The sequence below is a fragment of the Oikopleura dioica genome, chromosome XSR (genome assembly GCF_907165135.1).
Source record: "Oikopleura dioica chromosome XSR, OKI2018_I68_1.0, whole genome shotgun sequence".
Lineage (NCBI taxonomy): Eukaryota > Metazoa > Chordata > Appendicularia > Copelata > Oikopleuridae > Oikopleura > Oikopleura dioica.
Window position 1 is genome coordinate 9,633,135 of NC_137294.1, and position 26,557 is coordinate 9,659,691.

The window sequence follows — 26,557 nt, forward strand, 5'->3', positions numbered from 1 at the left end:
TATCTTCGTCAGGAAGAGAAATGTACAGAAAGAGAGAACTAAGAAGAAATTAAACACAAGGGGAATTACTCCGACCGTGTAACCGTCTTATATAAAATCTGGTAACCAGAAGTGCGACACTGGGGAAGGTTCTTTTCTCTCCGAGTTCTTCCCAGGGCTCGGCCCGAAGCAGATTTTATATCAATCTGATAATTTCACTTTATCAGAGATGGCGCCGCGGCCCCTCTCTCTTCTCAAGCTTCTTGCCTTTTTCGTCATCCTTTCTGTTCTCTACACAGGCTATATCTTCAAGGATGGTTTTATAAATCTGACAAATATCTATCCAAAAACTATCCGCTCCTCAGGCGGTCTTTTTCGACTCCAATCGCTCGAGCCAATCATCAAAAAAAGCAAAAGCTTAGTAAAAGAAGTCAACTAAGTGCCAATTATGTCCTAGAAATAGTTTTCGATCGCTTTTTTTATAAAACTATCAACAGTCGCTTACTTTTCGAAGACGATCTTCTCTTTCCTACGACTCCAAGAACTTCTATCTCGGAGAAGAAGCGAGCCAACTTCTATCAGGCTCTGTTCACTACTTCAGAATTCCGAAGGAAAGGATCTCGATTAATGATTTTCGGCCTTCTTGATCAGTTTGTGATTCCCGATAAAGAAATACTGGCACGATCGACTGGCGAAAGTGAAATCGGCGGGCCTAAACGGAGTGACAACGTATGTGCCCTGGAATCTGCATGAGCCGGAGCCTGGCGAGTTTCACTTCTCCGGCGACTTGGACCTTGTTCACTTTATCAACGTAGCAAGAGCTCTTGATCTATTCGTGATTCTTAGGCCTGGGCCTTACATTTGCTCGGAGCTGGAGTGGGGAGGCCTCCCTGCATGGCTTCTCAGGGACTCATTTATGAAGGTGCGGACAAATTACCCGGGCTACATTAGCGCAGTCAAACGCTATTTCGCCGAGCTTCTCCCTCTTGTCAAATACCAGCAGTCCAAGTACGGTGGGCCGATCATAGCCGTGCAGGTCGAAAATGAATACGGACTGTACGCTGGCCAAGACCCCAACCACTTGAATACCCTTGCAGGACTTTTAAAAAACGAAGGCATCGTTGAGCCACTGTTCACCTCAGACGGGTCGAGTGTTTGGGAAAGCGAGAAGAGCACCATTTACGAAGATGGACTGAAAAGTGTGAATTTCAAAAGCAACCCAGAAAAACACTTGAAATTATTGCGGGGGCATTTTCCAGATCAGCCACTCTGGGTGATGGAGTACTGGGCCGGTTGGTTCGACTGGTGGGGCGAAGGGCGCAATCTCTTCGACACGAGCGAATTCACAAGGAATCTCGATATCATATTAGACCAGAAGGCGTCCGTCAACTTTTACATGTTTCATGGTGGCACTAATTTTGGTTTCACTAATGGTGGTCTTACTATTGCCAGGTATTTGTATAGTTTAAAGTGTAAATTAAAGAGTTTATTCAGAGGGTATTACACAGCGGATGTGACGAGCTATGATTACGATTGCCCGATTTCAGAATCGGGGGCTTATGGAGAGAAATTTTACGCTATACGGGAGAGCTTAGTGTCACACGGATTTCCCGTGCCAGAAGTCTACCGCTCATCTATCACCAAGCCGAGAAGTTATAAACCACTGGAATACAAAGACGGATTTTTTAGTTTATGGGATATGCTTCACCTTGGTGCGTACAAATACATCAAACACTTAAAAACACTCAATTAGTTGAAAACGCAACTCTAAACGAGCCAATGCCGATGGAAATAGTGAGCTATCCGAATGCGATCGGACAAAGTTATGGCTACATTTTCTACGAAATGAACGTTGATTGTGCGAAGAGTGGCGATGTTGTCGTATCTGGGCTGAAAACAAGACTGCGAGGACGAGCTCATTTCTATCTCAACAGGAATGAGGTTGGGAAGCCTATTCTTTACGAAGACGAAGGAAAGGTTAAATATCTGCCAATATGGAGCATAAAACTTAAAAAATATGCTCTGGATTATATTTAACCGGAGCTAGCCTCAACGCAGCAAGATAGCTCCTCGTGGGAGGTTATTCATTCGTCAGAAATGTCCTTCGATCTTGGAATCTTAGTCGAGAACCCAGGCCGCGTCAACTTCGACAATATCTACGGCTTAGATGGGCAATACAAGGGGTTGCTAGGAAATATCGTTCTTTCGGGCTCTGCTGGTTGTAAATTCAAAGGGCAAGGCGTATCCGCTTTTCGCTTGGATATGAACTCAACAACGATAGCACAATCAACAAGGAGAACGGGGCGCTGGCGAGAACGGCCCGGCTTGCACAAATTTACACTTCATCTCCGACACGAGGCACACGATACTTTCGTCGATCCAGTATCTTCGGGCTTTAGAAAAGGAGTCGTTTTCGTGAATGAGCGCAACTTGGGGCGCTATTGGGAAATTGGCCCACAGAAGGTAACATTTACCTTTCAATTACCATTTTCAAAGCTCTAATGAGCTCAAATGAGCCTCGCTAGTATAAACTGACATGAAATCTTTAGACGTTGTATTTGCCAGGTCCATGGCTTCGCTCCGGCGCTAACGAGATTATTGTCTTTGATGAGTATCCTCAGCAAGAAGCTCCAAAAGTGTTGATCTTTAAAGATGCCCCTGATCTTGGCGTCAAAAATGACAGAGACCCCTAACTTAGGGACAGAAAACAACAAGCTTATCTATCACTGCATATTCAACTTTTTCATTGCTACAGTTCGAAATCTATTATACAATCAGTTCTGCTTTAAATTCAATAAAACAAAGAAAAGCAAGTTTTGTGCAGTATGTCCAATACATTTATTTATAACTTGTGCATAATTTTCTTTAGATTTTTTTCGAATTTTGTCGAGCATATCAGCAGCGAAGGCGGTAGCTTTTCTGTCTTGTGTTTTTCGGAATTTCGTTTGGCTCGTAGGGTCACAGGATATTTACATTATGTTACTTACCGGCCCATGTCATTAAGAATACGAATAATTGAAAAATTTTAAATTTTCTGAAATTGTTTGAAATCTGAAAAGAGAAAAGAAAAATTTGGGCGTTTGGTGGCGAAAGAGACTGGCGAGGAAGGATGCATCATCGATTGCTCTTCAATGGTAGACGGTTCTTTCCATCTCAAGAACGTTGCCTAAAAGGGCGTAAGAATTTCGACCTAGCTTTGACAGAATGGAACCCCCAATTGACGGGCTCAATTTCACCTAATGCGATCCACCTGAACGCTAACTGTTCAAGCCCTTCAATATTCGAATGAATCTCTGTCAAACGAACTCTAATAATTCTGGCTCGTTGAACTTTTTGTCCATGTTCGGCTTAAATGTGGTCTGCTTCTTGCTAGGCACTCGAAATTCAATTTCCGAGCAACTGCGCGAATGTCAAATCTCGGCGGCAAATAAGACACTTGATGCTTTCATTCTTTTCCCAACGCTTTACAAAGCCCCTTAGAATATGCCGCCTCAAGTTCAACCTTTATGATTAAGCTATTCGAATCGCCAGGATACACATAATTTGCAGCTTAGGAACAGGACCTGTCGGCCGTGCTAGAACCCGCCAAGCTACCGCAAATAAAATATTGTGTCAGTACCGTTATCGTCGAAGTTCCATCCGGTTTGGAGGTAGAATGGATAAGCCCGTTCAGGCAGCACATAGTCGATCGATGCCAAATCTCGTTCTGTCCGGCGCAGGAAAAGGCGATTTTGCTAAAAAATACGTTAATAGATATTTTCGGGTTGTTTTTTAATCTTCTGGACTCATAGTTTAGTAATACAGTGCTTCCAAAGACTCGAACGACAGTGGAATGTACAATTCATCCCACGCGGTTTTCAAGTTGGACGCTTGTGGATAGGCGTACGTCTTGCGGTCGAGCTTTATCTCTGCAATATGCCTCGTCAAACATTTCGACCTGCAACTGTCCAAACAGTTTTTTCCTTCTTTATCAGTAAACGATGGCGACTCTATCGGGTGCTTGTCCTGTTCAAAGGATTTTCTAAAAGCCGGACATTGGAGTGTTTTTCTTTTAAAAAATCGCAATTTGTGTTGTTATGGAATAAGAAACCGAAAATGGATTTGAGCTCGGGTGAGGTTTCGGCGGTGAGGTTACGGCAAACGTGGCGCGGTAGCCTAAGTCGAAACACTTAATCAAGTTGCTGCTCTGGTCGAAGCATCCGGTTTGAAATCGGCCGTCTTAGAAGCTGACCACAAACACCGGGAGGCTAAATCAATCACACGAAATCGGAAGCAACGACAAAGACATTCGACCGTACTAGCAAAGCCAGATCCGAGCTAGTCCAATAAGTGGATCAGCGTTTTCAGCGCTCAATTCAAAACGATACCGAAACACAAAGAGGCTTCAGTCATTTCGGAGTCAAATGTCAGTTCCGATTAGAAATGTCGGTCTCAATCGCAAGGTGACATTCTCGCTTGCGGCTAAGGCTTTCCTCATACGTAACGTGCGTTTTTTCACCTCATCTGCTTTTTCCCCGGCAATGTTTATACACAATTTGTTTGTTATTTGGTTCATGTCAGAAGTTATCGTTCGCGGTGTAAATATTTTCGCTCTTCAATAACGTGGTGCGAAACACGTTCCCAATAAATAAATTCTGGACCGCTAGCTTCAATTAACCGCCCATGCAATTAATAATCATCGCTTATCCACGAAAGTAGTATGTGTCTTTTCTTTCTTTAAAATCGCCACTTTTGCGACGCATTTGCTGTCGCTGAGAAGAAAAATATAGACTCATGCGAATAGCAACCGCATTCTTTACATCTCGCTAGACCTTGAATTTTGTTCTAGTCTGATCGGAGATTAGGTTATTATGCGAGAAGATTCCTTTGATTTTTTCATAAATTTAACCAAATTCATGTTTTCTCAGAAGCTGTGTTAATCGAAAAGCCGCGAAAATGAGCGACGTTGAAGAACAAGGTTTCAGATTTACGAAGAAAAGTAAAGACGATTTTTTGCAGAGAAAAATAATTGCTACAAGCTTAAACAGCAGTCCTTGTGGACACACGCAAAAGTAAAGCAAAGCAAAACGTAACATAATTACCATTTTTAGTTGCATTTATGTTTTGCGTCTTTAAAAAAAGCTGCTGCTGCTGATTACATATAATTAGAAACGAACTTGGGCACAACCCCTGTTAGAAATGTTTGTTTAGCTACTTAAAGTATCTTTGAAAAAAAAATCTCAAAGTTTGGTAAATACTGACTAAAAATGACTAAAATAGGCGACTTTTTTGCTGATTCATTCGAAATAGTACTTGCTCTCCATTTCGGGACTTTTTGACCTTTTCTTAAAAGCTTTCAATTTCAATTTCAAATTAGCTAATTCCTGAGTAGACGCTTTTTTCCATCGGAAGAAAGGATCCCTCTTAGTAATGAGAATCTTGTTATCATGAGGAGTGATGTTTACTCCACGACAGATAAGTACGTTCATCCCCTATTTTTCTAATAATAATTACACTCGCTCCACACGGCAAAGAAGACCACAGCTTTATTTTGCTCTTGATAACAATTGAGAAACGACCTTTCAAAATTCTGTTTAGGGGGTTGGTTATCATGTAACTTAGCAGAAAACGAGTCAAAAGATGAATATTCAGAATGCGCAAGTAAGTACCTGTTGGGTAGTGTGCGAATTGAGGTGAACTGCCAAGTAGAGACAAACGCCGAGCATGATGGACACCCAGAGCTTGGGAATTCTGTATGGCCGGGGTGATCTCCCCTTCACTCGCACAGGAATGTGTCTGACAGACCATTCACGAGCTTCGTAGTTCTTCTCCATCATCTTTCTGTGTTTCTCTTTTTTATCAAAAAAGCAACACGATCGTCTTGTTCAACTTGACTTCTTTCTCTCTATCTTTCTTTCCAGGGCAAAAAAAGAGACTTCACAAACTAAGGCAAAAAAGACGAGAATCAGAGTGACTTGCCGCGTCCGTGGCCGCTGTGGTGGAGGTGGCGCGACCGCGCGAGGCGCTCCATGCTCTTTTTCTTTCTAGCAAAAATAAACCTTTTTGATGCACTAAATTATCAAAAATAGGCAAAATTTTACTCGTTCTTTGAGAACAAACTGAGACAATTGTTTCTCATGTGGATAATGGTCCACTGTGAATGGAGCTAAAAGTTCTTTTCGGAAAATGACAAGAATGATAGATAAAAATTAAATTTACCATTTGTATTTTGAAACAATCAAGTCTCGTAAAAAGGTTGTTTCAAAATTTATAAGTCGCAGACAAATTTGAAAAATTTTGGTGATTTACGACTTTTGTAATTCTAGCTTTGCGCGTGTGCATAAAATACATTATTTTTGGAGCAAATACTGACTCGCTTAAAAACAAATCTTATTTTAGCTCAAACATGTTTCAGTATTTATGTTACGTCGGATTGAACACGGATAAGAATCTCCCTCGCAGAAGAAAATTATACTTTCGTGAAAAAAATTAAGCTGCTCGTTCAAAAACTGACTAAAGTTCTCGGAACTGAAGCGCGTTGGGGTTAGGGTTGAGAAGGAGAAAGCTGAAAACTACAAAAAAACGAATTCGTGAATACTCAAAAGGCTCCAGCATCTCGAAAAGTTGGAATGTTTTCACGAGCCAGATAGTTCAATTCAAAAACCAACGTGCGCCAGAATTTACAATGAAAACATCGAAATCGAAATCGGCGTCTTCAAAAAAACTAAATTTTTGACTAACTCTATCCACATGAAAATTGCCAGATTGAAATAAAATATTCCTCGATTCGAAAGCTAACATTTCAAAACGTCAATATACTTAGTTTCTAAGCGTAACTTTGCCACGTGCACCTCCGTCAAAATTGTCACTCCTTATCAAAAACACCGCCCTTCCCTAGATTTTTAAAGACTATTTTTCTGAAAAAAAAAATAAAAGTCCCAAGTTCGCTTTTGTTTTGTCGAAGCCCCAAAAAGCGGCTTGTGGATCAAATAATTTGTTAAAAGAAAAAAATTAAAACGAGCGGCTCTTTTTCACTTTTTAAGCTGGAAGCCGCAAGCGGCTTCTCGTTTTTTCAATATATAAAAATTCTAAAAGCGGGAAAAATAGCTAAGAAGAGTGGTATATTTTGGATTCGTGCGATCGTGACAGCTGCGAATTTTTTTCATTTCATTTTGATTGAAATTCTTCAATCCAAGGAATCGAGAGATCATCTTGCAGGCGTGGTTCCGGAGTCCTTTCATTATTCATTAGCAGAGGCTTTCATCTTTTTGCTTCACGCAAGATGACGCGCTGCAACATTTTGTCAACAGGTTTCTAGTTCTAAACTCTCCGTATCGCTTATTTGAACCAAAAATAGACCTTCAACAACGCGTCTTATTTTCCAGCAGAAGACAACTTATAAACTATGCGATTTCATGAAAGGCAAACGGGTTTTTCTTTCAAGAGAAAATGCTAGCTTTCATTTTTGAAAGCTCTTGAATTCGTGAAAGAGTGAGTCTGAATTACTATCTAGTCCAAGGAGATTCCTAGAGACATTTTTCCGTGGAGCTCTTGATAATCAGACGCAAATTTAAGAGAAATTCAGAAACTTAGAATTTCTCCGAAACTTGTTGTTTTCGAGGGTTTGGGCGAGTTGTCGTGGGCCACGACTCGTGGCGAAACTCCTCGAAGCTCGTAAGTTCCACGCGCTGGAATGTTATCGAGACTTGGCTTCTCTATCTCGTAAATGTGTTCTTTTTGCGTCCCGAGATTTGAAAAATCCGTTTTCAGGAATAGCAAATATTCATCGAAAGAGAGAAAAAATACCCGCAGAGAAAGCATTTAGTAGTGCTTTCGTATTGTCCGTTGCCTTGACTCAAACCACGTGTGTTTGAAACGGCGAATTTAAGTCGCGGTCAGAGCCTCGCTGGTCGACTTTTTTGTCCAGTTTGATTTTGCGCACCAGCTTATTTTCGCTAAGTTCACCAAATGACTGTGCGAGTCGAGAAGCTAAGCAACTCTCTGGCACGAAAACTTAGATGTTCTCTCGGCTAGATAGAGAGAGCGAGATGATGTGAGCTGATATTCGCTAGAATGGTCGATTCTACGTAAGAATGTCAAGTTTAGATAGTACAAGTGTGGACAAAGTGCTGCCAGCGCGCTGTGGCTACTGAGCTATTCCCTCCAAGATTCTAGCGACAGGTGTGGCGGCGTCCAGGATTATCGGCGGAGACGTAGCCATGGGCCGCAATTCTTATGTAACACCTTTGATGTGCGTCAGTTAACATGGCCTGTCGGAATTGCGATCCGCTTCTAAGTTGAGCCGCACTCAGAGCCGCACATCGTCTCTTTGCAGCAATCAAGCCACGGATCTAAACATCGTATTACTTAACAAACGCACTAAGAGCTCTGTCGATCCAGTGTTTCAGCCAGGTGCCATGAAGTTTCAATACGATGTGTTTATTTTCTAGCTTGGCGCACGTTCTCACTTTTGCGGCGGCTCAATACTCGCTCCAGAGTGGATTCTTACGGCTGCTCACTGCTACAAGTCTGAGTCAAACGATATACGGGATTATATTGCACCTTGCGCGCATTAATCACCTCTGAAAAAGCAATTTTAACTCTGACTTAGTAGATAGCTCTGCCCTTGAATTCATGCATTAATCCCTCTCAGTGTAAGATTTAATTACTTCAGTTGCTTTTCTTCAAATTCTTCTTCAGGAGCTACGATCGGTTGCACGTTGTTGCCGGTCTTCACAAGAAAAGAGCTAAAAGTATTTTTTTTTGTGTTGGATTCTAGGACAATTCTTACTAATTTGAAGATATAAATAGCTCGTTATTAGCTTTGGATGTAACATTTTTCAGACACGAATTTATTCCGCGGCTTATTATGATATTTTCGTTTGAAACATGGTCACTATAGTAAAATATTAACTCAATTCACGTTTTAGGGATATAACGTGAGTCAAAATAAACAACTTTAGCTACTAGTACTTAGGAATGCTTGATTAGGAACAGTTACAAAAGTACGAATTGTGTGCTTTGAGTCCATTCCAGCTAACTTTAGATAGCGAGCGCGGCGAATTAAAGTTACATCCGCGTTTGTAGGTGAATGACTCCGGAATTTGCGAAACAACTGTTTCAAAATTCATCCGCCATCCAAACTATGCCACGGATATTAGTTGCAGTGCCGACGTTTATCCCAAATAAATGTCGCGTGCGCGTTTTCCATCCCAGTCGAAAATAGAACAACTCGGTCATTCCACTGTTTTATGAGAAAAGTTTTAATTTGCGGCGGGAGAGAGTCTATTAGACATTCGTCATTATTCCTCCGCTATCTTAATGGACTGGTCCAGTTAATTGACAGTGGGAATTGTCCAGCGCGACTCGATAAGATAAGTCATTCGAATTTAATCGTCATGTTGAAACAAGATTTAGCTGCGTTTTTCTAAATCGAAGATTTGTTCTATCCATAAATGTCCATCTTGTTCATGCAACTTATTATAACGTAAACACGTTTTCTTGGCCATAAATTCGCGTTACTGCAGTAAGCTGAATATCCGTTCAAGATTCAAGAAACTTCAAAGGCGACATTTCACTCATCAAGGAGAGCTCTCTTTTATTCGAAAATAAACTTGATAAATTACTTTGAAAGAGCAGAAAATAGACACGTGACTATTTATCCTTCTCGGATAACGTGAAGCCTATTTCGTGGCCTGCACAAAAGGACGCGTTTTGGACAGATGAATTGGAAGCAACCGTCCGTGTATGTGGCTGGGGGAAGGAAATAGGGTTTTTTAAATCGTAAATCTTTATATGAACAATATGAAACCTCCCAAAGACTCAAGTACGTCCGGAAGTCTACCCAGAAGAACTAAACTGTGTTGACGTTGATCTTGTTGACAGGTTAGAATTTAGATCATAGAAGATGAGATTTAAACTTCGTGTAATTTGCGCAACAAATTCATTTAGTGAGTATTGCAACTCCGTGATATCGTACTCTGGTTGGGTCTACGAGGGAATGTTCTGCGCAGGGGTGATGCCAGACGGGGGTAAAGACGCTTGCCAGGGCGATTCAGGTGCGTTCAATCAAGAGAGTAGACCTCGAATTTCGAATCTTTCTTTTAACATTTTTGTCGTATTCGATTTAGCAAATTGACCGATTTATTAGGAGGTCCAGTTAGAATGGACGACAAAGTAATTGGAGTGACATCTTGGGGCCTCGGCTGCGCGCAGGTAAATATATTCTTTTATTCAAATCTCTACTTAATAGATACATACGGTATGTAACATACCAAAAAGAACAGGATTCATGAGTCATGAGTCATGTTCGTTGAAAGATTAAAGTTACTGTAATAGAACTCCGACTAAGCGCAAAAGGGTCTTTGGCTCAATGCCGTTTCCATAATTCTAATCGATCGATTTAGAAGTTAGTTAGTACTGAAAATGCAATATTTCGTAGTCAATATCCTCCGAAAATGTCAATTTTAAAGACGGCAACGGCGACTTAGAGACGGCCAGTGGTATTATCAGATCTTATGAATGTTATACTTTAAGTTAGCAACTTAGAGACCGTCTCTTTTTTCAGCCACATAAAATGCTCGGCTGCTTTCTTCAGTTTCAAATTGCGCCTGAAAGTTCATTTCTTCCAATTTATTTAAGGCTTTCCTCCCTGGTGTGTATACCGATGTGGGCTTTTACAGTACCTGGCTGGGCGACATTATGAACCAGTATTGAAAAATAACTGTCATACTGTATTCTACGCTTGAAACAAGAACCTTTCTTCCAAAAAGAATATTGTGATATTTTATTTGTTGTATTACTATTCATCGTAACTTTATTTGAACAGTGAGATTTCAAAAGAAAAGGTGATCATTTTAATTGATGTTCGAGAAGCTTTTAAATCGATTGCTGAGCGATTAAAGTCTCTTCGTCTCTTGAGGATATTTGGCGTTCTCCTGGCGGAATATTTTGACGGGGATTGTTGAACTGCCGTGAGCAGATCCAGCGTTTGATGGCGGCACCAAGTTCCTCAGAAAGAAAACAAACTAGTACCGCTACTATTAACATGGATCGAGACAATCTTATCAGCAAAGAAAATAGTTTCCTTCCAGAGCGCCGCGAGGCGATGAACTTTTGAAATCAAAAGTTGGAACATTGGAAGTTTATCCACTTTCCTACGAGCCCATGTGAAGCAGTGAAAACTACAGAAAGAATCTGTGTAATTCTATTTGACTTGAGCAGCGCTCAAAAAAGGTTTCGATGGCATCTTATTTTTCTGAGTCGCGTGGCTGATTAGAAATGTTCTTCAAGAAGGTACAATTACTCGAAGAACCCCCTCTTCGTCGAAACCCTTCCTAAAATTGAATATTGTACGCCAAGGAGCGGCAGCAAAGTGAAGAACGCTTTTCCGGTTTTTGGGACGTAGAAGGTGTAATTTTCGTTTTAGCTTACTTCACGCTGCTCATGGTACAAAAAGGAAATATGCACATTGCCTAAACCGATAGAATTATGTCACGAAATTATAAAAAGAGCAAAAACCGGACCTTTGGAGAATTTCGATTTCACGTTCGGCAGGTGTCGATTTGATCTGAGCGTTTTAATAGTCTTGCTGGGGCGAAAAAGTGCTTACAAAAATTTCCTGGCAAAGTCGCAAACAACTATCACGAAAATTACGGAAGAGATAGACACATTCGTCCAAATAGCGATAAGCAAGAGCTCCTTAAATATTCGAGCATGAGACCATAAAACTACCCAAATTCCACTCACCATATCGTGTCCCTCGAGATAACAGAAATTGAGGGAGCCAAGAAGAACTCTCAGCGAAGTTCGAATCTACGCTCTTGAATAAATAGAAATGTTTTCCTTTTCGAACCCTTCGACTGGAAGAATCCACGAATACACAACGAATGGAGCTCGAAGTGAGAAGGTCTTAATAGAGTTGAATTAAAAGAAATTGATAGGAGATCGCGGCGGATCATCGTCTGCTTGAGATCGAGCGATCATCCATCGAACTTGATTTTTGCCCTAGCAGTGTCGCTTACCAATTTCCAGGCGAGCGCCAAAAAGTGCACCCCTTCGCACACAAGCCAATGGAAGCAGCAGATAATCGACGTTCCTTGGAGTGCAGAGAGAGATTTTTTAACCCGTCGACAAAAATAGAATTCGCAATAATTAATTATTGAAAATCTCTGCCAATAAAGAATCGCTACGGATGCAAAGTTGGTATGGAATATTCTTTTTGACGTTTACCTCAATGTACTGCTGATCAACAATCTCCTGCTGAATTGGCAGACATATCGACCTGAAAAAAATTGTCATCGATAATTTTGTGATGCTATATCAATAATACAATACCTGATGGTATCATAAGTCAACGGCAAGACCTCTTCTCCAAGCATCTTTCCATCCCACGTGCTGGCACGAGATTAACTAATAGATTCCTACACGCAATTTTCACAACACATTATTTGGAAATCCCGCGACTGAGATACTCAACTTCGTCTAAAATGAGTCTAATCAATTATCTCGAAATGTCTAAATTTAAGTTATTTTGACTCTTTCCTTCGAGTACCAGTAGCTGATTTTTGATTTTATCAAATTATTTATCGTCTTGTGATAAAAAATTAAAATTTCATTTGAAATCCTGACTGGGCGCGGGTCTTCGTGCGAGCCAATATAAAATAACCGAGTAGTAAGACAGCAGAGCGGAAGAAGAACGCGATCAAAAGGTTGAAGTGCACGAATACACGCGGCGACTTACGCAAAATTACATAAACAGAAATTTTAATCACCTAATTTTAAAATTCACCTCAATGTTGAGAAATGAGCGCATCAGTACGAGCGCGATGGCAGTTGCAAGAAGAGAACAGAGTGAAATTGAAAGCATCAGTGGAAGAATGATTGAAATCTCTGCTTGACTCTCTTCTGATTGCAACTCGATTCCAAGGTCGTAGTCTGCGCTCAAAGATGCTTCGTCAAAGGTAAAGCAATCCGGCAGAAGACTTCTATTTACGAAGCTTTCCATGTCCTCCCAATTTCCACTGCTGGTACATTGTCGAGAGGTCAACTGGAGACTTCCAGAGAAAGATTCGCACGGCACCTCTTGGAAAAGATTCGCATTTATCGACTGTAGGACTGTTCATTTTACGAGCAGCTTTGACTTAATCAATAAGTGTTCAAGTTGATGAAATGAACCGATGGCTTCTGAGAGTTTTTTTAGCGTTAATTGATAGCGAAAAACTAGATTAAGAACGTAGCTTGGATGTAGTAGTAGATTAGATTAAGAACGTAGCTTAGCCATAATAGAAACAACCCATTCCTTGAAACAGAATCCGCTTTCGTAAATAGTTGGACAGGAATCCGGAATATTCGATGCGAGCACGGGCCTCTTATCCATTAAATCAACCAACTTTATTGAATTTTAATTATTAAAAAAAAACGTCAGGCAAGTTTATTTGACGTTCACAAATTATTGTTGCGAAAATAAAAAAAGTGACATGAAATTTGGATGTTTCTCAAATTCATTTTCATTGTTCAGTGAACTTTAGTGTCATTCTGGCCAGTGCGAAAAAACACAATCGGAATTATGCACGTTTAAGAGGCCCGTACTTCTATCGCGGCATCATCCACTGGCTCGTCGTACGTCAAGGTTCTCAAATTGAACGAGCCTTAAAGGATTTCGCGAAATCCCCGCCGCGCGGAAGATCTGCGTTTGCAACGCCAATTTTGTATGAAAAGTTCAAGTTTCCGTTTTTCTACTTATTTGATAACCTTTGCTTCAAAGCACCGTTGGATCTGGCTGAGCTGTTCGCAGTAGTAGCTCGCGTCATCGAATAACGCGTTCTAGACCATCACAATTACAATCTATTACAACTTGCCCGTACTTTCCTGAGTGTTCTTCAGCTGTAGATCCATCTCTTTTAAAGCAAGAACGAACATCTGGTGAAAACCATGAAGACGAAAGACAGCAGGTGCCCGCGGCTAAACGCACTCGTCTCAGTTCTACGAAAACATTGTTTCTAGCTGAACTTATTCTAATTGATAGAATTCGAATTTTTCAGCGTTTATTCAGGTCAAGTAAGATAAAAGATAATTGTGGAGGTCGGGACGGAAGCATCAATATTGTAAATTCAAAGCTGAATTATTGTGTCGATTCTTATTCTAATGTAAATATATGAATTATAATTTCATCAGCTTCGCTTTACCTCTTTGCTGGCACCAGAAAAGAAGCGGCTCAGCTCTTGTTTATCAGCGATCACGATTCGGATTTAGCACTTTGGTCACTCCGCTAAGGATCAGCCGGATTCGCTGACCCTCCTTGCTTCAGCTCAGAACTAAACGATCGTCTAAAGCCAATCACCTCAGTCATTTATGGAAAAGCCTCATTCAGCAAGTAGCACTCACTAGCTACATATTACTTAGATACTGTACTTTTAGGCGATAAAATAGCATGCAAAAATATCGAATGAATTTGGAATAAAAAAAGGGACACCAGTTTTTAACTACGATTCGTAGTCTACGAATGATAGACTCTTTATTGTCGAGAGTCCGGACATCAGGCCATTAATCATTCTGTTTTAAAAGTCCGAATAATTAAGCGACTGCTAATGATAATCAATTGTGTCTTTATTAGAAAATTGACTGCCATAAAAAGTAAAAGCTTTTTGACGATAAAATTTTGCCTAATCCGATGTGCCTAAACCTCAAGGGCGCCCTCCGCAAGCGCCTTCTACGCTACAACACTTTATTTCTAAAGGTCATTTTAAGATCATTTTCCACCAAAGTATATTTTTGAAACCTTCTTACCAAAGAGAGAGATATCCGAAAAATGGAGAGTGACGAAAATATGGAATTTAATTTGAGTACGGTGGCGAACATACGTTTGGGAATTTATGGATTTACCTGGATTTTTGGTCTTGGTGCAAATTTTTTAGGAATAGTTTAGACAGCATCAATTATTGACTTCAATTAGACCATTGACTTATTATTAATTTGAATTTATAATAAATTATTAAATAATTGTATATAATATACAGTATATTATAATTGGAAAATAGTTATTCAAATTTAGTTATTATCATCAAAACCTAGCGAAATTAAAACTAAAAAAGTACTGCTGAGTTTATACCTTCACAAAAATCGCTCTGTAGGACAGGATGACGCCATAAGTCAAGTTAAGAACTTCCAATAAAAAATATCTGGGAGAACCATTCGAGCATAAGCCTGTTCGTAAATGATTAATGAAGTCTATCTCCTTTTCCGTTTTTTCATTAAAAGCGTATGAAACGCATCGAACTCTAGAGGCCAAATATGAATGAAGCGCATCTGAAAGGCTAGCAACCTTCAGTGACCCATAGTTGGTTAGCCAATTAATGGAATGCCATGAAAGGTCCCAGCACAGCTGTAATCAGAATCCTTGGAACTTTTTGTTTTTATTTTTGCGATCGGAAAATTGGATCGCGCCTTCTGCGTGCCTAATATGCGAAATCCCTGAAAAGCTGTCATTCTTGTGGCGAACCTGGCTTTGGCGGATTTTCTCTTTTCGATCAGGTGCCCGATTTTATAATCAAAATTGATTTTCTAATCGCTTATCTCCGAAGATAGGACCCAAGTCTACACTGCAAGTTGATCACTTAGCATCTAATACCACGTGAAATATTTATGATCATTCGGGCATCTCAAGAACAGTGCACGATGCCACTTTGGATTGCTGAAATAATCAACGGGGAGACATGGATCTTCGGCGTTTTAATGTGCAAAATCACCACATTTCTCAGCTTGGAACGGATTTGTCTAGTCTTGCAGCAATTTACCGATCAGCATGCTAGTACAATCAGCTCAAATCCACGTATAGATTAACTTCTACGGCTCAACATTTTTCTTGGTCGCCATATCGCTAGATCGTTTCTTTGCTATTGCATATCCGCTGCAGGTTTTTGACGGAGATTTTTAATCATAAACTTAATTGTCGACCTTAGACGTTATCTTATCGTTCTGCCAGAAACGCAGTGTGGATTTCCGCCTCGATTTGGGTGATTGTTTCCTGCGGCTCTTGCTTAGCGCTTTTTCACAGAGTTCTGGTTGAATGGCGACTTGAAGGAACTGGCTAACTCTTTACTTTATCCCAGGAGTAACTGAATTCTCCCGCCCGGTATTTTTATTTTTTATGCATAAGCCGATTAACAGAAAATTCAAATGAATGGACGTACAGTATTTGTCAGCGAAATTACAAAAGAGAAAATGCAACGCCGTGTTACTGCGTCTGGAAAGACGAGTTCAACGAGAGATATTCCAATTTCAGACTCATTATTGGATTTATCTCCTTGTTTCTGGTTAGATGAGTAGTTTTTCAGCAAGCAATTAACTTTTAAGATTTGCGCTACTTATGTTTGGATTTTGTGCAAATTGAAAATATTCAAAGTTTCGGGCGGCCAGTCGTTAAACTCGTCTAGTTCACAAGCAAGGAACGCGCCAAAAAGCTAAAAACATGTAGTAAGAAGAGATTAGATAATAAATATACTTTTTAATCCGCATTTTCTAACGCATTTTGGAACGCACTAAAGGGACGCAAACAGACGAAACATTACAATACAGTTGAGCATCATGACGTTCACTTTCTTCGTGTGCTGGCTGCCAAAAAATATTCTAAGGAAGAGGTGCGCCTGATCAGCCAGGGATGAGAGCTGGCTCAGCCGACGGCCGGGCTTGGCTTTGGTGAGTCGAGAGAAATTTGCGCACCCTCAACAGCCTCTTGAAAATAATTTATCCGGAGCTGATAAGTTACCAAAATCCCATTCAGATTTCAGGTAAACTTAAATGTGTATTCTTACACTGATTAGAGCTCAATCTCTAATTCAGTCGCCATCGCCTACATGAATGCCGCTTTATCGCCCATCTGCTACCTCGGTAATTCATCACTACCCCAGTTAATTACAACCTCGGTGCAATTATCGCTGCATCCCTCTTCCTTTTATCCCAAATTGGTTCCGAATAATCACAATTTTTGTAGAATACACGGTCCATTATATAACTTATTTTAACTCCTTTCGGTTCATAAATTTACAAATAATTTACAAAAGATTCTTTTTAGTTTTATCAAAAAAACTGTCAAGTCTTTTGTCCACTTGTGTTCTGAATACGATAAAATGTTACGATTCCTCGCTAAATGTAAGTGACTCTTTTCGAATTCTCCAGTTCTGGTTCAGAATATAGGAGGAGCTGATGGCGCGGAGTATAAGTTGAAGATTGATGCTGATGAAATTGAAGAAACCGTCTCCAGCAAGCTACAATGTGCGTTTTCTTCTTCACTGCCACAGCAGCAAACCAAGCGACCCTAACTCAGCCCATCATTCCGCCTCACTTCTGCAGAGCTTAACTCATTCCCTCTCCTCGTCAGCCAAATTTGATCAATTTCAAACGCTCGAGGCCCCGATTGCCATGTAAATAGAAAATGTACAGCTTCTAATAAGAATAAAGAACTCTAATGATATTCAAAGCTGTACTCATGGCCAGAGAAACATGCGTGTTAAAAATGACCGGATTTTAAAACACACGCTATTACAACTCCGGAAAGGACGTGTTTTATTTTCCTCCCAAATGATTCGGGGAAGTCGTCGCAGTGTTTAGCAAAGAAAAACTTGCGCAGGATCAAGTAGCTTAAATTTTCAAGCACTTTTGCCTTCTTCTTCTAGTCGTTTAGCTTCAAGTCTCTTCTGACGAAGTCTTCGGAGTTGATTTATCTTCCACTGAGGAAGATGAGACCACGGGCCAGGTCTTTTAGTTGTAGGGGTCGAGGAAGTTGATGACACAGCGGAAAGTCTTAAGGGTGTCAACATCGATTTTGGCGTTTTTAAGAAAGCTAGAAAAAACAGCCTTTCTTACCTAGGTAGGGTTTTTTTGATTGGTACTTTAGCAGCTGTTTTTTTCTTCGACGGCATGGTTTTCGGTAATTTTGTAGTTGTAATCGTTTTCATTTGAGCACGACGAATGAGAGCTGGCTTCTTTATTGTTTCAATTCCCCTGTAGTTTTCTCTGACTCGGCCATTTTGATCGACATTCAATGAAAATCGCATGTCCTGTGATTTCTGTGGTGTTGTCTTTGATCGGTTTCTGAGCTGCATTTTTGGTCCTTCTACTATCGTACTAGTCCTTCCAAAGTGCGTCTTAGGAGATTTCGGTTTCCTTTCCGGAACTTTAACTTGGGTCCTTTTGACGGGCGACTCATTTTCTTTGTGAAAAATAGAAAAGTCAATTGAGAAAGGAGACGAAAAAGGGTCGACAAAATTCTTGGTGTCGATGTTGCGCCATTCTTCGAAGTCTGTAGGCACCCACCCATGATTACATTTAGAGTCAGTGCAGCAGGTTCGGCAGACGGAGTTAAGAGTTGCTCGACTTGGAGAAAAGATCTTGCATTGATGCAGGTTTGGATTGTCCAGCGAGACGATCTCGCCCCGGAAAGATGCAAAGTTCTGCTTCACGTTCGCAACACAAGTGTTCAGCGAAGAGCATCCTGCTTGAACCACTTGGACTTCTTTCGCAAGAAATTGAACGTCCATTGTGCATGCACCTGTTGGACAGGATTTCAGTTCGCCGGAAAGCCAGCATTCATCAAAGCTCTTCTCGTGGCAGATCCAGCATTCTGTTGACAAATCTCCACTATTCGATGCTCTCTGTTGACCGAAAAAGAATCCGGAAACTACGTCTACTGATAAAATCTGAAGAAGCTTCATTTTCATCAGTTAAAAATTTAAAAAATTCAGAATATGAAACATTTTGGCTCACGCAAATTTGGTTTATATACGCGTTGTAGGTGGAAAATGTTGTTTACAACTATTTATCCCTTTTGTTAACTCAAATATTTGGAAAAGACGGCGGAAATGTCCTTCGGGAGACTCTTTTTTTCGATAGACGAGAAAATGCTTTCGAAGTTTTTTACTTTCTGCGCTCTTTTGAAACTAATCGACTGCTCAAAACACGCGTATGGGTGACAAAAAGTGGCGATAGATAACAACCTTTTTAGACACCATCGTCAATTCTGCCCAGGAACCGTTCAACTACATCTTCAATCGGACGTTGACTGTAAGTTGACCGGTATTAGCCGTGACTGAAGAATCTAAATGGTGGAACGGGAATCAATGGTTAGGAAAGAGTCAGCTTTGTTGCTTTAATTTTGATTAACGGCAACGTTTGATTACTTGTTGGAAGAATGCATTGCTATAAACAGTACCACGTGGACCGTCATTCAAAAAAGAACGCTCTCGCAAGAATCAAGTATCAATTTTAATCAGGTAATCATTGCCCGTGCATGTAAATATAGAAATGGTAACACTGAAAATAATAATTATCTAATTAATGATGTCGTTATCTCATGTGTTTAGTAGAGCCTCAATAAGCTGGAGCAAAATTAATCGCTATCAAATAAATAAGATTACAAATCACTAATCAAAATGTTCGAAACTGACTGTTTCAGAACTGGAATGAGTACGTAACTGGATTCGGAAACAATCGATCGCCTGTCATTACGTTCAACTCGTCTCTTCAGTACTGGATAGGACTGCGCCAAATTTCAAAAATGACCAAATTTAGTACTTCGCTGAGACTCGAGGATACGTCTCATATACATTCATATAAAGAAAATTTCATATTTATTTATTTGCGACGCGAATATGAATATTTTTAATATGTCTGCTAACCTTACCAAATATGATATGGTATTTTTAGTATCACATGCTCACAGATGCCCGCGTATTTCGTAATTTTCAATGCAATACAGACATTTTAGGACACACTGCTTCCGACAAAGACATCAAATTATCATATTATTGAGACGGTAAAGCTTATGTTAGAAAACGGAGTCTTAAAATTCGCAGAGGAAAGAAGTTTCATCAAATATAAACACAAATTTACTCTCAAATTTGTTTAAACTCGGAAAGTATGACGACTTTGCTATTTCTAAAGAAAAAGATCTCTTTCGATTAAAATCCCTGGGAAATTGTAAGGTCGATTAATCAGGCCTAAAAGCCCCAAAAAAAAACTTTAGTTCACGGGAGTGGAGATGATGTGGGAGATTCTTTACGCGGATTTAGTGATGGTTTGCTTCTCAATTACGGAAAAATGTTGCACTGAATAGTTGAACATTCCTAATAAGATTTGAAAACAAATTGAAGAACGAGCGAATGACAATGCACGAACGAATGTTTTTCACGACAAAAGATAGGTACCTTCTTTTTTCGACAACTTGACAAATTAGTAATGTGACATTACCCGTATCTCTACGGTAGAGACTCTACCCTTTAGAGATCACGATCTATTTTTCTATTTTCGTCACTTTATTTTATTGTCCTTTTTCTTTGTTTCCTTTACAGTACTGTAATAAATAGAATATACAAAAAAATGGGCAGATGGAAACTGTGCTGATGAAGATGGTGGCGGCTGGTGGTACAACAAGGGCTCTATAACTGCTCGTTGTGTTGTGTATCAAGTTGATTAGTATTATTCTTTATGTGTGTTATTACAGCAAACATAAACATTGCAGTAAATGATAACAAACGTGGTAACTAGCGGTTTTTTACCAGAAGTATTCATAATAAGGTTTCCTATTTAATAGTCCTTCATTAGTTAGTCCTCAACTAGTCGTGGCCAATTCTTAATCTTGAATTGAGTCCTACTCTAAGCCGATGCTCCGCTGCGAATCTAAATGGAGAAAATACAATTCTATGGGCTTCGAACAAATTTATTTTCAAGATCAGTGCCTCCCGGATGCTGCTCAAGCGGAATTGAAGTTATTCACTCTCTTCGGAGAGGCGAAATTTTGCGGATTTAGTAAGGATAATATCTTCGCTTAAATTAATTTTATTGCGTCAATGGAATAAAAGTCACGAAAGTCTTGAGATTACTAATCCCAGCAGGAAGATCGCAGCTGTAGGAAGGTTTCCGTAGCCATAGAATTGAAGCGCAAAAGGAGCGAAGACAGAAAATCGTAAAAGCTCAATCCACGCGACAGACGTTGATTTTGAAAACCTAGCGCCGCAAGACTAAAAGTATTTTTATGAAAACATCGTCACATATTTCGATCACACGGTTAAGACGCCTATCTTAATTTTGATCATTTTCTTCCTTTTTTTTTCGGGAGCCTTTGCCGAAAAGTTTATGCATGCTACGGCTTAAATATATTCAAGGCCATCATAGCAGTATAGTCTATACTGTATAGATCAATGCTTAGTATCCTTCTTACCATTAGTGTTAGTGTTGTCCCAACGCAAAGAATCAAATCTTCTGCACTAAACATTCTTTCGTCAGAGCGCTGAACTGTTTTAATGTGCTCTAAAAACATGTTTCGGGCATTCAGCAGCAATTTGTTCTACCTTCGATAATATGTGTGTTGACCAGAACCTGCGTGAATGCGCATACTTTAGAAAAGGTAGAAATCTTTACGTCGTACGGAGTGTATTTCACGTCGGGTGTTGGAATGTGCGAAGGATTTCCTAATCTAGAAGAAGCTGAGCGCTCAGTTACGAATATTCGGAATTCACCTGTACTCTGGCTCTTTCTCGTCATACCCCGGCCCGTAGAAAAGGGCACGCAGCTTGGGACCGATTCCGCGCGCAGAAGCAAATTTCGAAATCACGTACTGAACTCATGTACCAGTAGTTTCAGATATTTGCTTTCATACCTTCGTATAATCGAACTGGAGTGGAATCACATCAAATGTATTGGCAGGCTGCACAAGACCATACTAATCTCCTGGGTATACAAAAACGCTCGTACAAAAACTAACTCTATGCTGAATACTCGAGCCTGAATTTTCTCATCTGTCGAGTCCTCTGCTGCGAATGTGCCGAAAATTCTATCCCAGATTATCAAAACTCCAGCGTAATTCTTGTCAATACAAAATGGATTTCTTCCATGGTGGACACGATGATGACTCTACTAGATGAAAGATTTCGAGAGCTTTTCGATGGCTACCGGAGTGTTGAAGATGAGTTCAAAAGGGCCAAGTGTTCTTATTATTTCCGTGTGGATCCAAAATTGAAACGTCAGATTGATGCTGTAGTGCGTGTAAAACATAGTCCAGTGGATTCCAAGAAGCGCACACGGCAGGAGCAGGATCTCATTGTACTGTCTTGTGGTCAGAACGGGTATAAACCTTACTACGCTTTTCTAAACGTGCCAACAACATTCCTGAAGTTGAATGACGCTCTGCCGCAGCGCCGTTGTCAAATTGTAATCTTCAGACGAGTGATGAACTAAAATTTTGATCTAACCACAACGACATGTCTACTTATTCAGTACTCATATTGGGTGTCTCAAGCATCTTCCGAAACCGAACAAATCAGAATTATATGTTTATTTATGCATATTCGTATTTCATAGAGAGTTTATTTCTCTTGATTAAAGTTATTTTCGGGCACCCGATCCTTGAATGAGCTGCCCAGCCGATATTCCATTCGTGAAGAAATCTATGTGCCCAGTAGTAGAAAAAGTCAACAACTATCGCAGCAAAAATCCAATGCTCCTTTCCGTAAGGGTCTCAGTTTTTGCCTCCACATAGTAAGCTCTTACGGTAGTAAGGATGATGGAAATTATATACGAAGAAACATGCATCAAGGACGATGAAAAATCGTCTTTTTGTTGGAAATAATCCGATGGAAAGTCTTCTTCTTATCCGAAAGCGCTTTTGGCGTGAGGACGATTTAGAATTTTTTATATAAAACGAGTCGTATGGAAAATTTCTACAGAGCTTTCCTTGCCATTTTTCCTTCCTCCATTTGCTGGGGAATCATTCTTCCTTTATCTTAGACCTTTCCTTAGAGTAGTAGTCGAACTCTAGAAGTCGATAATCGTAGACAAGCGGATAGATGTAGTACCTTAACTCTCCGGTAAAAGATTGTGAAATAGATTATCAACCTAATAAGTTCGAATCTAAGAATGATCGGAAGACGGCCAAGACAACCCATCGCAACGTTGGTCGCCATATCATTCATTCGATTTCGGTAGCCAAATATGCCTTTATTTAGATACAATTCCACCACTTTTATATGGTCGACAAAGACTTCTACGATAGAATTCTTTCAAATATCTTTCGGACCAAAACATATAAGCAAACCAAACAGCGGACCTGACAGCTCCAAAAAGTCAGGATCTCGCGCAAAAGGCTTCGGAGTCGATTCTTCAGGTGTTACAAGATAGAACCATGCTCGAACAGGAAGCAAGACGTTTTTCGAAAACTTTTCATACAGCGCTTAAAGTTGATTATAAAAACTCTTCTTTTTAATCGAAAAAAATGCACGAAAATTACCTTCATTGGTGTCATTCATTTAGGTCTACTCTTGATCTCTAGGTACTTGTATTTGTATTTGAAATTTCACGGTCTTCAATGTTTTCGAAACTTCCATTTTGTTCGGTAATAATGTGCTAGAAAGCAAACAAAACGCCTTCAAAAACAAGCACAAGAAATTTCTTCTTCTTTTTTTTTTCACGTCGATAAAATAGTTTCTGCAGAAGAAGAATTCCAGTCTAATAATAATCTCCAGAACATGCAATTGTTTATCGAAAGGGGACTCGAAGCAATGTAAACAACAATTCTTGAAAAATCTCTAGAAGGTTGTCTCCCGCACCGCGCTACCTTAGCTATATAAGCAACCGCGAATCGTCATTTCCCTCACAGTCTTAAAAACACTGAAAAATCAACATGGCCCGAACCAAGCAAACCGCCCGCAAGACCACCGGAGGTAAAGCTCCCCGAAAGCAGCTCGCCACCAAGGCTGCCAAGAAGAGCGCACCTGCAACCGGTGGCGTCAAGAAGCCCCACCGATTCCGACCTGGAACCGTCGCTCTCCGAGAGATCCGACGATACCAGAAGTCGACCGAGCTTCTCATCCGAAAGCTCCCCTTCCAGCGACTCGTCCGCGAACTCGCCCAGGCCTTCAAGACCGATCTCCGCTTCCAGTCCTCCGCCGTCATGGCCCTCCAGGAGGCCTCTGAGGCTTACCTTGTCGGTCTCTTCGAGGACACCAACCTCTGCGCCATCCACGCCAAGCGGGTCACCGTCATGCCCAAGGACATGACTTTGGCTCGACGAATCCGAGGCGAAATGAACTAAGTTTCGACTTAGTGAATCAAAACCGGCCCTTTTAAGGGCCACAAATATCTTAAAATCTCACCTCATAGCATATCTTATGCTCGCAACTGGTGAAACAAACAAAATTGTTCTCGAAATGAGGACAACTTATGTCTTTGATGATGCATGCTCTTTTCAGCTGTCTTGCTTTTTTTTTAAATGTCGTAAAATTTAGAAGGTAAATGCAATAAGAAAGCCACGAGAAGCGTACAGCAATGAGATTGCGATAGTGAATGTTTGTGATGGCAATTAGCATATTTTTAAGTAAATGGCAGTATTGGTTATTGAAATAAATTTACCACTTCTGATTTCAGAGTCGGGCATCTTCGCTCGTGTCTTCGTCTAGTCAGGATCTTTATCCGCTGTTTGTAGTATTTCTTCTCTCTTTCTCCTCTTTGCACGGCTCCCACTTTGGGGATGCGGATTATTCTTGTAAAAGTGCCTTTTCTTGTAAATTTGAAGAATTTTTTTCTAGAGGGATAAAACGTAAGAAAAGTATCTGAAACGAAAGTTTAACATGTTTTACGTCATCTGATATGGAAATGTATCTTTCTGACACCTCAGAAACAATTTTAGGGCAAAAACAAAATTTTGAAATTTTTCAAATTTTGATTTTTTTCGGAAAAAATTATTTTAAACGATCAAAAATGACGATAGAAGAGGCATTTAGTTCGAAAAAATATATAAGGAGTGTTATTTGAGCGTATTTAGTGCTTTTTCAAATTTACAAGAAAAGGCCCTTTTACAACAAAAGTCCGCGTCCCCCCACTTTGCACTACCGCACCATTTTAAATGGTCCATTTACTTGACAAACTTGATCTTCTCTTTCACACCACTTATGATTACGACTCATGAATCATGAGTCATGATTTCCAAGCATGTGGAGTCCACACTGTGGAGCTTGCTTACCTGGAACATCTGGATATAGCTGTTCTGGTTCAGCAAGGTAACCGCTTTTATTTTAGGTCATAATACGACCTTCTCATGTGACTCGAATCAGTAATTTTTCATGAAATGATGGAAAGCCACAGGCAAACAGCAGTCGACCTTAATATCATGCATTCGCTGTCGGTATTCTTCCTTTGAATCAAAGGCTTTAATGCTAGAAACTCAGCCGGTAGCCAAAGCTTTTCAGTCTACTCTCGTAGATGAAAGCTTTGTTAATTTGTGGCCCTTAAAAGGGCCTGTTTTTAAGCGTCAAGTATAAAAATTACTTAGACGCGGTGTACTTGGTGACAGCCTTAGTACCTTCGGAGAGGGCGTGCTTGGCAAGCTCTCCGGGGAAGAGGAGTCGACAAGCAGTCTGGATCTCCCGGGAGGAGATCGTCGACTTTTTATTGATCTTGGCGAGGCGGGAAGCTTCACAACCGACACGGTCAAAGATGTCACACACGAACGAATTCATGATTGACATGGCTTTGGAGGAGATTCCTTGGTCGGGGTGGACCTGCTTCAGCACCTTGTAGATGTAGGTCTGGAAGGACTCCTTTCGGGCCTTTCGGTACTTGCGGGCGGCGGCGGCGGCGGGCTTGGCGGGAGTTTTGGCCATTTTGGTGTTTTCGACTTTTTTCAATTGTCGGAATGTGAAAATCTCGCTCAGACGCGGCCTTATATACACATTGCTGGGAAGGACCCGCCTACGCTCCTCTAGAAACTTTCTCGAGAGAATTTGTTTTTCTCTCTGCGCTTTCCAGAGATTCTGCGCGTTGGTCGTTGTTGTTTTTCTCTTTTCAGGGAAAAAAGTTTCTAGAACGGGCTGTTGTTCTTCCCACCCGTGCCTATATAAAGGGCCCGGGAAGGCGGGGCTGCTCATTCTCACTTTTGACTCTGAAAGTGCAAGACATGTCCGGACGAAAATCCCTCAACAAGAAGACCAAGGCTGGCAAGAAGAGCCGCTCCGCCCGCGCTGGACTCGCGTTCCCCGTCGGCCGAGTGCACCGAATGCTTCGCAACGGCAACTGGGCTGATCGAATCGGCGCCGGTGCTCCAGTCTACTTGGCCGCCGTCCTCGAGTACCTCACCGCCGAGGTGGTCGAGCTGGCTGGCAACGCCGCCCGGGACAACAAGAAGAGCCGAATCAACCCCCGACACATCCAGCTCGCCGTCAGAAACGACGAAGAGCTGCAGCGACTCTGCGGCGGAGTCACCATCGCTCAAGGTGGTGTCCTCCCCCACATCAACCCCGTCCTTCTTCCCAAGAAGAAGAACTAAGGACGTCTTTTAGGCGCTTCTTCGAAACCGGCCCTTTTAAGGGCCACAAACAAACAAAATCTATTCTCATCTAGAGAAGTGCCCCATCGTCAAAATGACGATCATCTTCTTAGATTATTGGCTTCCTTTTGAATAACCAGTAAAACACTGCTACAGTATCTTCATCTTCGAAACGTGTAATCCAAACAAATGCTCTTCTAACACTTCCGACCTTTAGTCACTGTACAAATCGAGCGGGTTGCATGTAGGAATGAGCATTGGAAAGTCGATTATTGACATGTATTCAAG

The 26,557-nt window shown here is 40.8% G+C and overlaps 9 protein-coding genes and 3 long non-coding RNA genes across 12 annotated transcripts; 5 read left to right on the forward strand and 7 right to left on the reverse strand.

The window, feature by feature from the left end:
* Positions 1-208: 208 nt before the first annotated feature.
* LOC145709219 (beta-galactosidase-1-like protein 2) lies at positions 209-2,774 on the forward strand. Its single transcript, XM_081786898.1, has 6 exons — positions 209-400; positions 650-1,431; positions 1,474-1,691; positions 1,733-1,956; positions 2,023-2,442; positions 2,529-2,774. The coding sequence occupies exons 1-6, from the start codon at positions 209-211 to the stop codon at positions 2,670-2,672; spliced, it is 1,980 nt and encodes a 659-aa protein (XP_081643024.1). The 3' UTR covers positions 2,673-2,774.
* Positions 2,775-2,803: 29 nt separating this feature from the next.
* LOC145708022 (uncharacterized) lies at positions 2,804-5,920 on the reverse strand. The gene is made up of 3 exons (XM_081785631.1): positions 5,628-5,920; positions 3,599-3,713; positions 2,804-3,145 (listed from the first exon to the last, which is right to left on the reverse strand). The coding sequence occupies exons 1-3, from the start codon at positions 5,793-5,795 to the stop codon at positions 3,108-3,110; spliced, it is 321 nt and encodes a 106-aa protein (XP_081641757.1). The 5' UTR covers positions 5,796-5,920; the 3' UTR covers positions 2,804-3,107.
* Positions 5,921-9,530: 3,610 nt separating this feature from the next.
* LOC145708351 (trypsin Blo t 3-like) lies at positions 9,531-10,732 on the forward strand. Its single transcript, XM_081786013.1, has 5 exons — positions 9,531-9,718; positions 9,776-9,843; positions 9,910-10,016; positions 10,109-10,173; positions 10,600-10,732. Exons 3-5 carry the CDS (start codon positions 9,959-9,961, stop codon positions 10,672-10,674), a joined length of 198 nt encoding a protein of 65 aa, XP_081642139.1. The 5' UTR covers positions 9,531-9,718; positions 9,776-9,843; positions 9,910-9,958; the 3' UTR covers positions 10,675-10,732.
* A 388-nt stretch (positions 10,733-11,120) lies between these two features.
* LOC145709724 (uncharacterized) lies at positions 11,121-12,437 on the reverse strand. Its single transcript, XR_014134931.1, has 7 exons — positions 12,295-12,437; positions 12,190-12,241; positions 11,982-12,145; positions 11,707-11,868; positions 11,570-11,658; positions 11,484-11,527; positions 11,121-11,342 (listed from the first exon to the last, which is right to left on the reverse strand). It is a non-coding gene; the product is annotated as an uncharacterized LOC145709724 (long non-coding RNA).
* Positions 12,438-12,507: 70 nt separating this feature from the next.
* Positions 12,508-13,572, reverse strand: LOC145709475 (uncharacterized). The gene is made up of 3 exons (XR_014134892.1): positions 13,267-13,572; positions 12,749-13,074; positions 12,508-12,695 (listed from the first exon to the last, which is right to left on the reverse strand). It is a non-coding gene; the product is annotated as an uncharacterized LOC145709475 (long non-coding RNA).
* Positions 13,573-16,690: 3,118 nt separating this feature from the next.
* On the forward strand, positions 16,691-17,323 carry LOC145709884 (uncharacterized). The gene is made up of 4 exons (XR_014134953.1): positions 16,691-16,745; positions 16,798-16,845; positions 17,030-17,106; positions 17,145-17,323. It is a non-coding gene; the product is annotated as an uncharacterized LOC145709884 (long non-coding RNA).
* A 280-nt stretch (positions 17,324-17,603) lies between these two features.
* Positions 17,604-18,713, reverse strand: LOC145709220 (uncharacterized). Its single transcript, XM_081786899.1, has 2 exons — positions 17,821-18,713; positions 17,604-17,757 (listed from the first exon to the last, which is right to left on the reverse strand). The coding sequence occupies exons 1-2, from the start codon at positions 18,672-18,674 to the stop codon at positions 17,604-17,606; spliced, it is 1,008 nt and encodes a 335-aa protein (XP_081643025.1). The 5' UTR covers positions 18,675-18,713.
* Positions 18,714-20,789: 2,076 nt separating this feature from the next.
* On the reverse strand, positions 20,790-22,197 carry LOC145708075 (alkylglycerol monooxygenase-like). The gene is made up of 8 exons (XM_081785694.1): positions 22,120-22,197; positions 21,904-22,056; positions 21,736-21,864; positions 21,611-21,673; positions 21,471-21,568; positions 21,303-21,427; positions 21,173-21,261; positions 20,790-20,972 (listed from the first exon to the last, which is right to left on the reverse strand). Exons 2-8 carry the CDS (start codon positions 22,003-22,005, stop codon positions 20,814-20,816), a joined length of 765 nt encoding a protein of 254 aa, XP_081641820.1. The 5' UTR covers positions 22,006-22,056; positions 22,120-22,197; the 3' UTR covers positions 20,790-20,813.
* Positions 22,198-22,717: 520 nt separating this feature from the next.
* LOC145709221 (alkylglycerol monooxygenase-like) lies at positions 22,718-23,330 on the reverse strand. Its single transcript, XM_081786900.1, has 4 exons — positions 23,237-23,330; positions 23,033-23,179; positions 22,846-22,969; positions 22,718-22,805 (listed from the first exon to the last, which is right to left on the reverse strand). Exons 1-4 carry the CDS (start codon positions 23,253-23,255, stop codon positions 22,718-22,720), a joined length of 378 nt encoding a protein of 125 aa, XP_081643026.1. The 5' UTR covers positions 23,256-23,330.
* Positions 23,331-23,604: 274 nt separating this feature from the next.
* On the forward strand, positions 23,605-24,044 carry LOC145710518 (histone H3-like). Its single transcript, XM_081788282.1, has one exon. The coding sequence runs from the start codon at positions 23,630-23,632 to the stop codon at positions 24,038-24,040; it is 411 nt and encodes a 136-aa protein (XP_081644408.1). The 5' UTR covers positions 23,605-23,629; the 3' UTR covers positions 24,041-24,044.
* A 1,224-nt stretch (positions 24,045-25,268) lies between these two features.
* On the reverse strand, positions 25,269-25,576 carry LOC145710441 (late histone H2B.L4-like). Its single transcript, XM_081788196.1, has one exon. It carries the CDS (start codon positions 25,470-25,472, stop codon positions 25,269-25,271), a length of 204 nt encoding a protein of 67 aa, XP_081644322.1. The 5' UTR covers positions 25,473-25,576.
* Positions 25,577-25,900: 324 nt separating this feature from the next.
* Positions 25,901-26,269, forward strand: LOC145709222 (histone H2A type 1-like). Its single transcript, XM_081786901.1, has one exon. It carries the CDS (start codon positions 25,901-25,903, stop codon positions 26,267-26,269), a length of 369 nt encoding a protein of 122 aa, XP_081643027.1.
* The last annotated feature ends 288 nt before the right edge of the window (positions 26,270-26,557 follow it).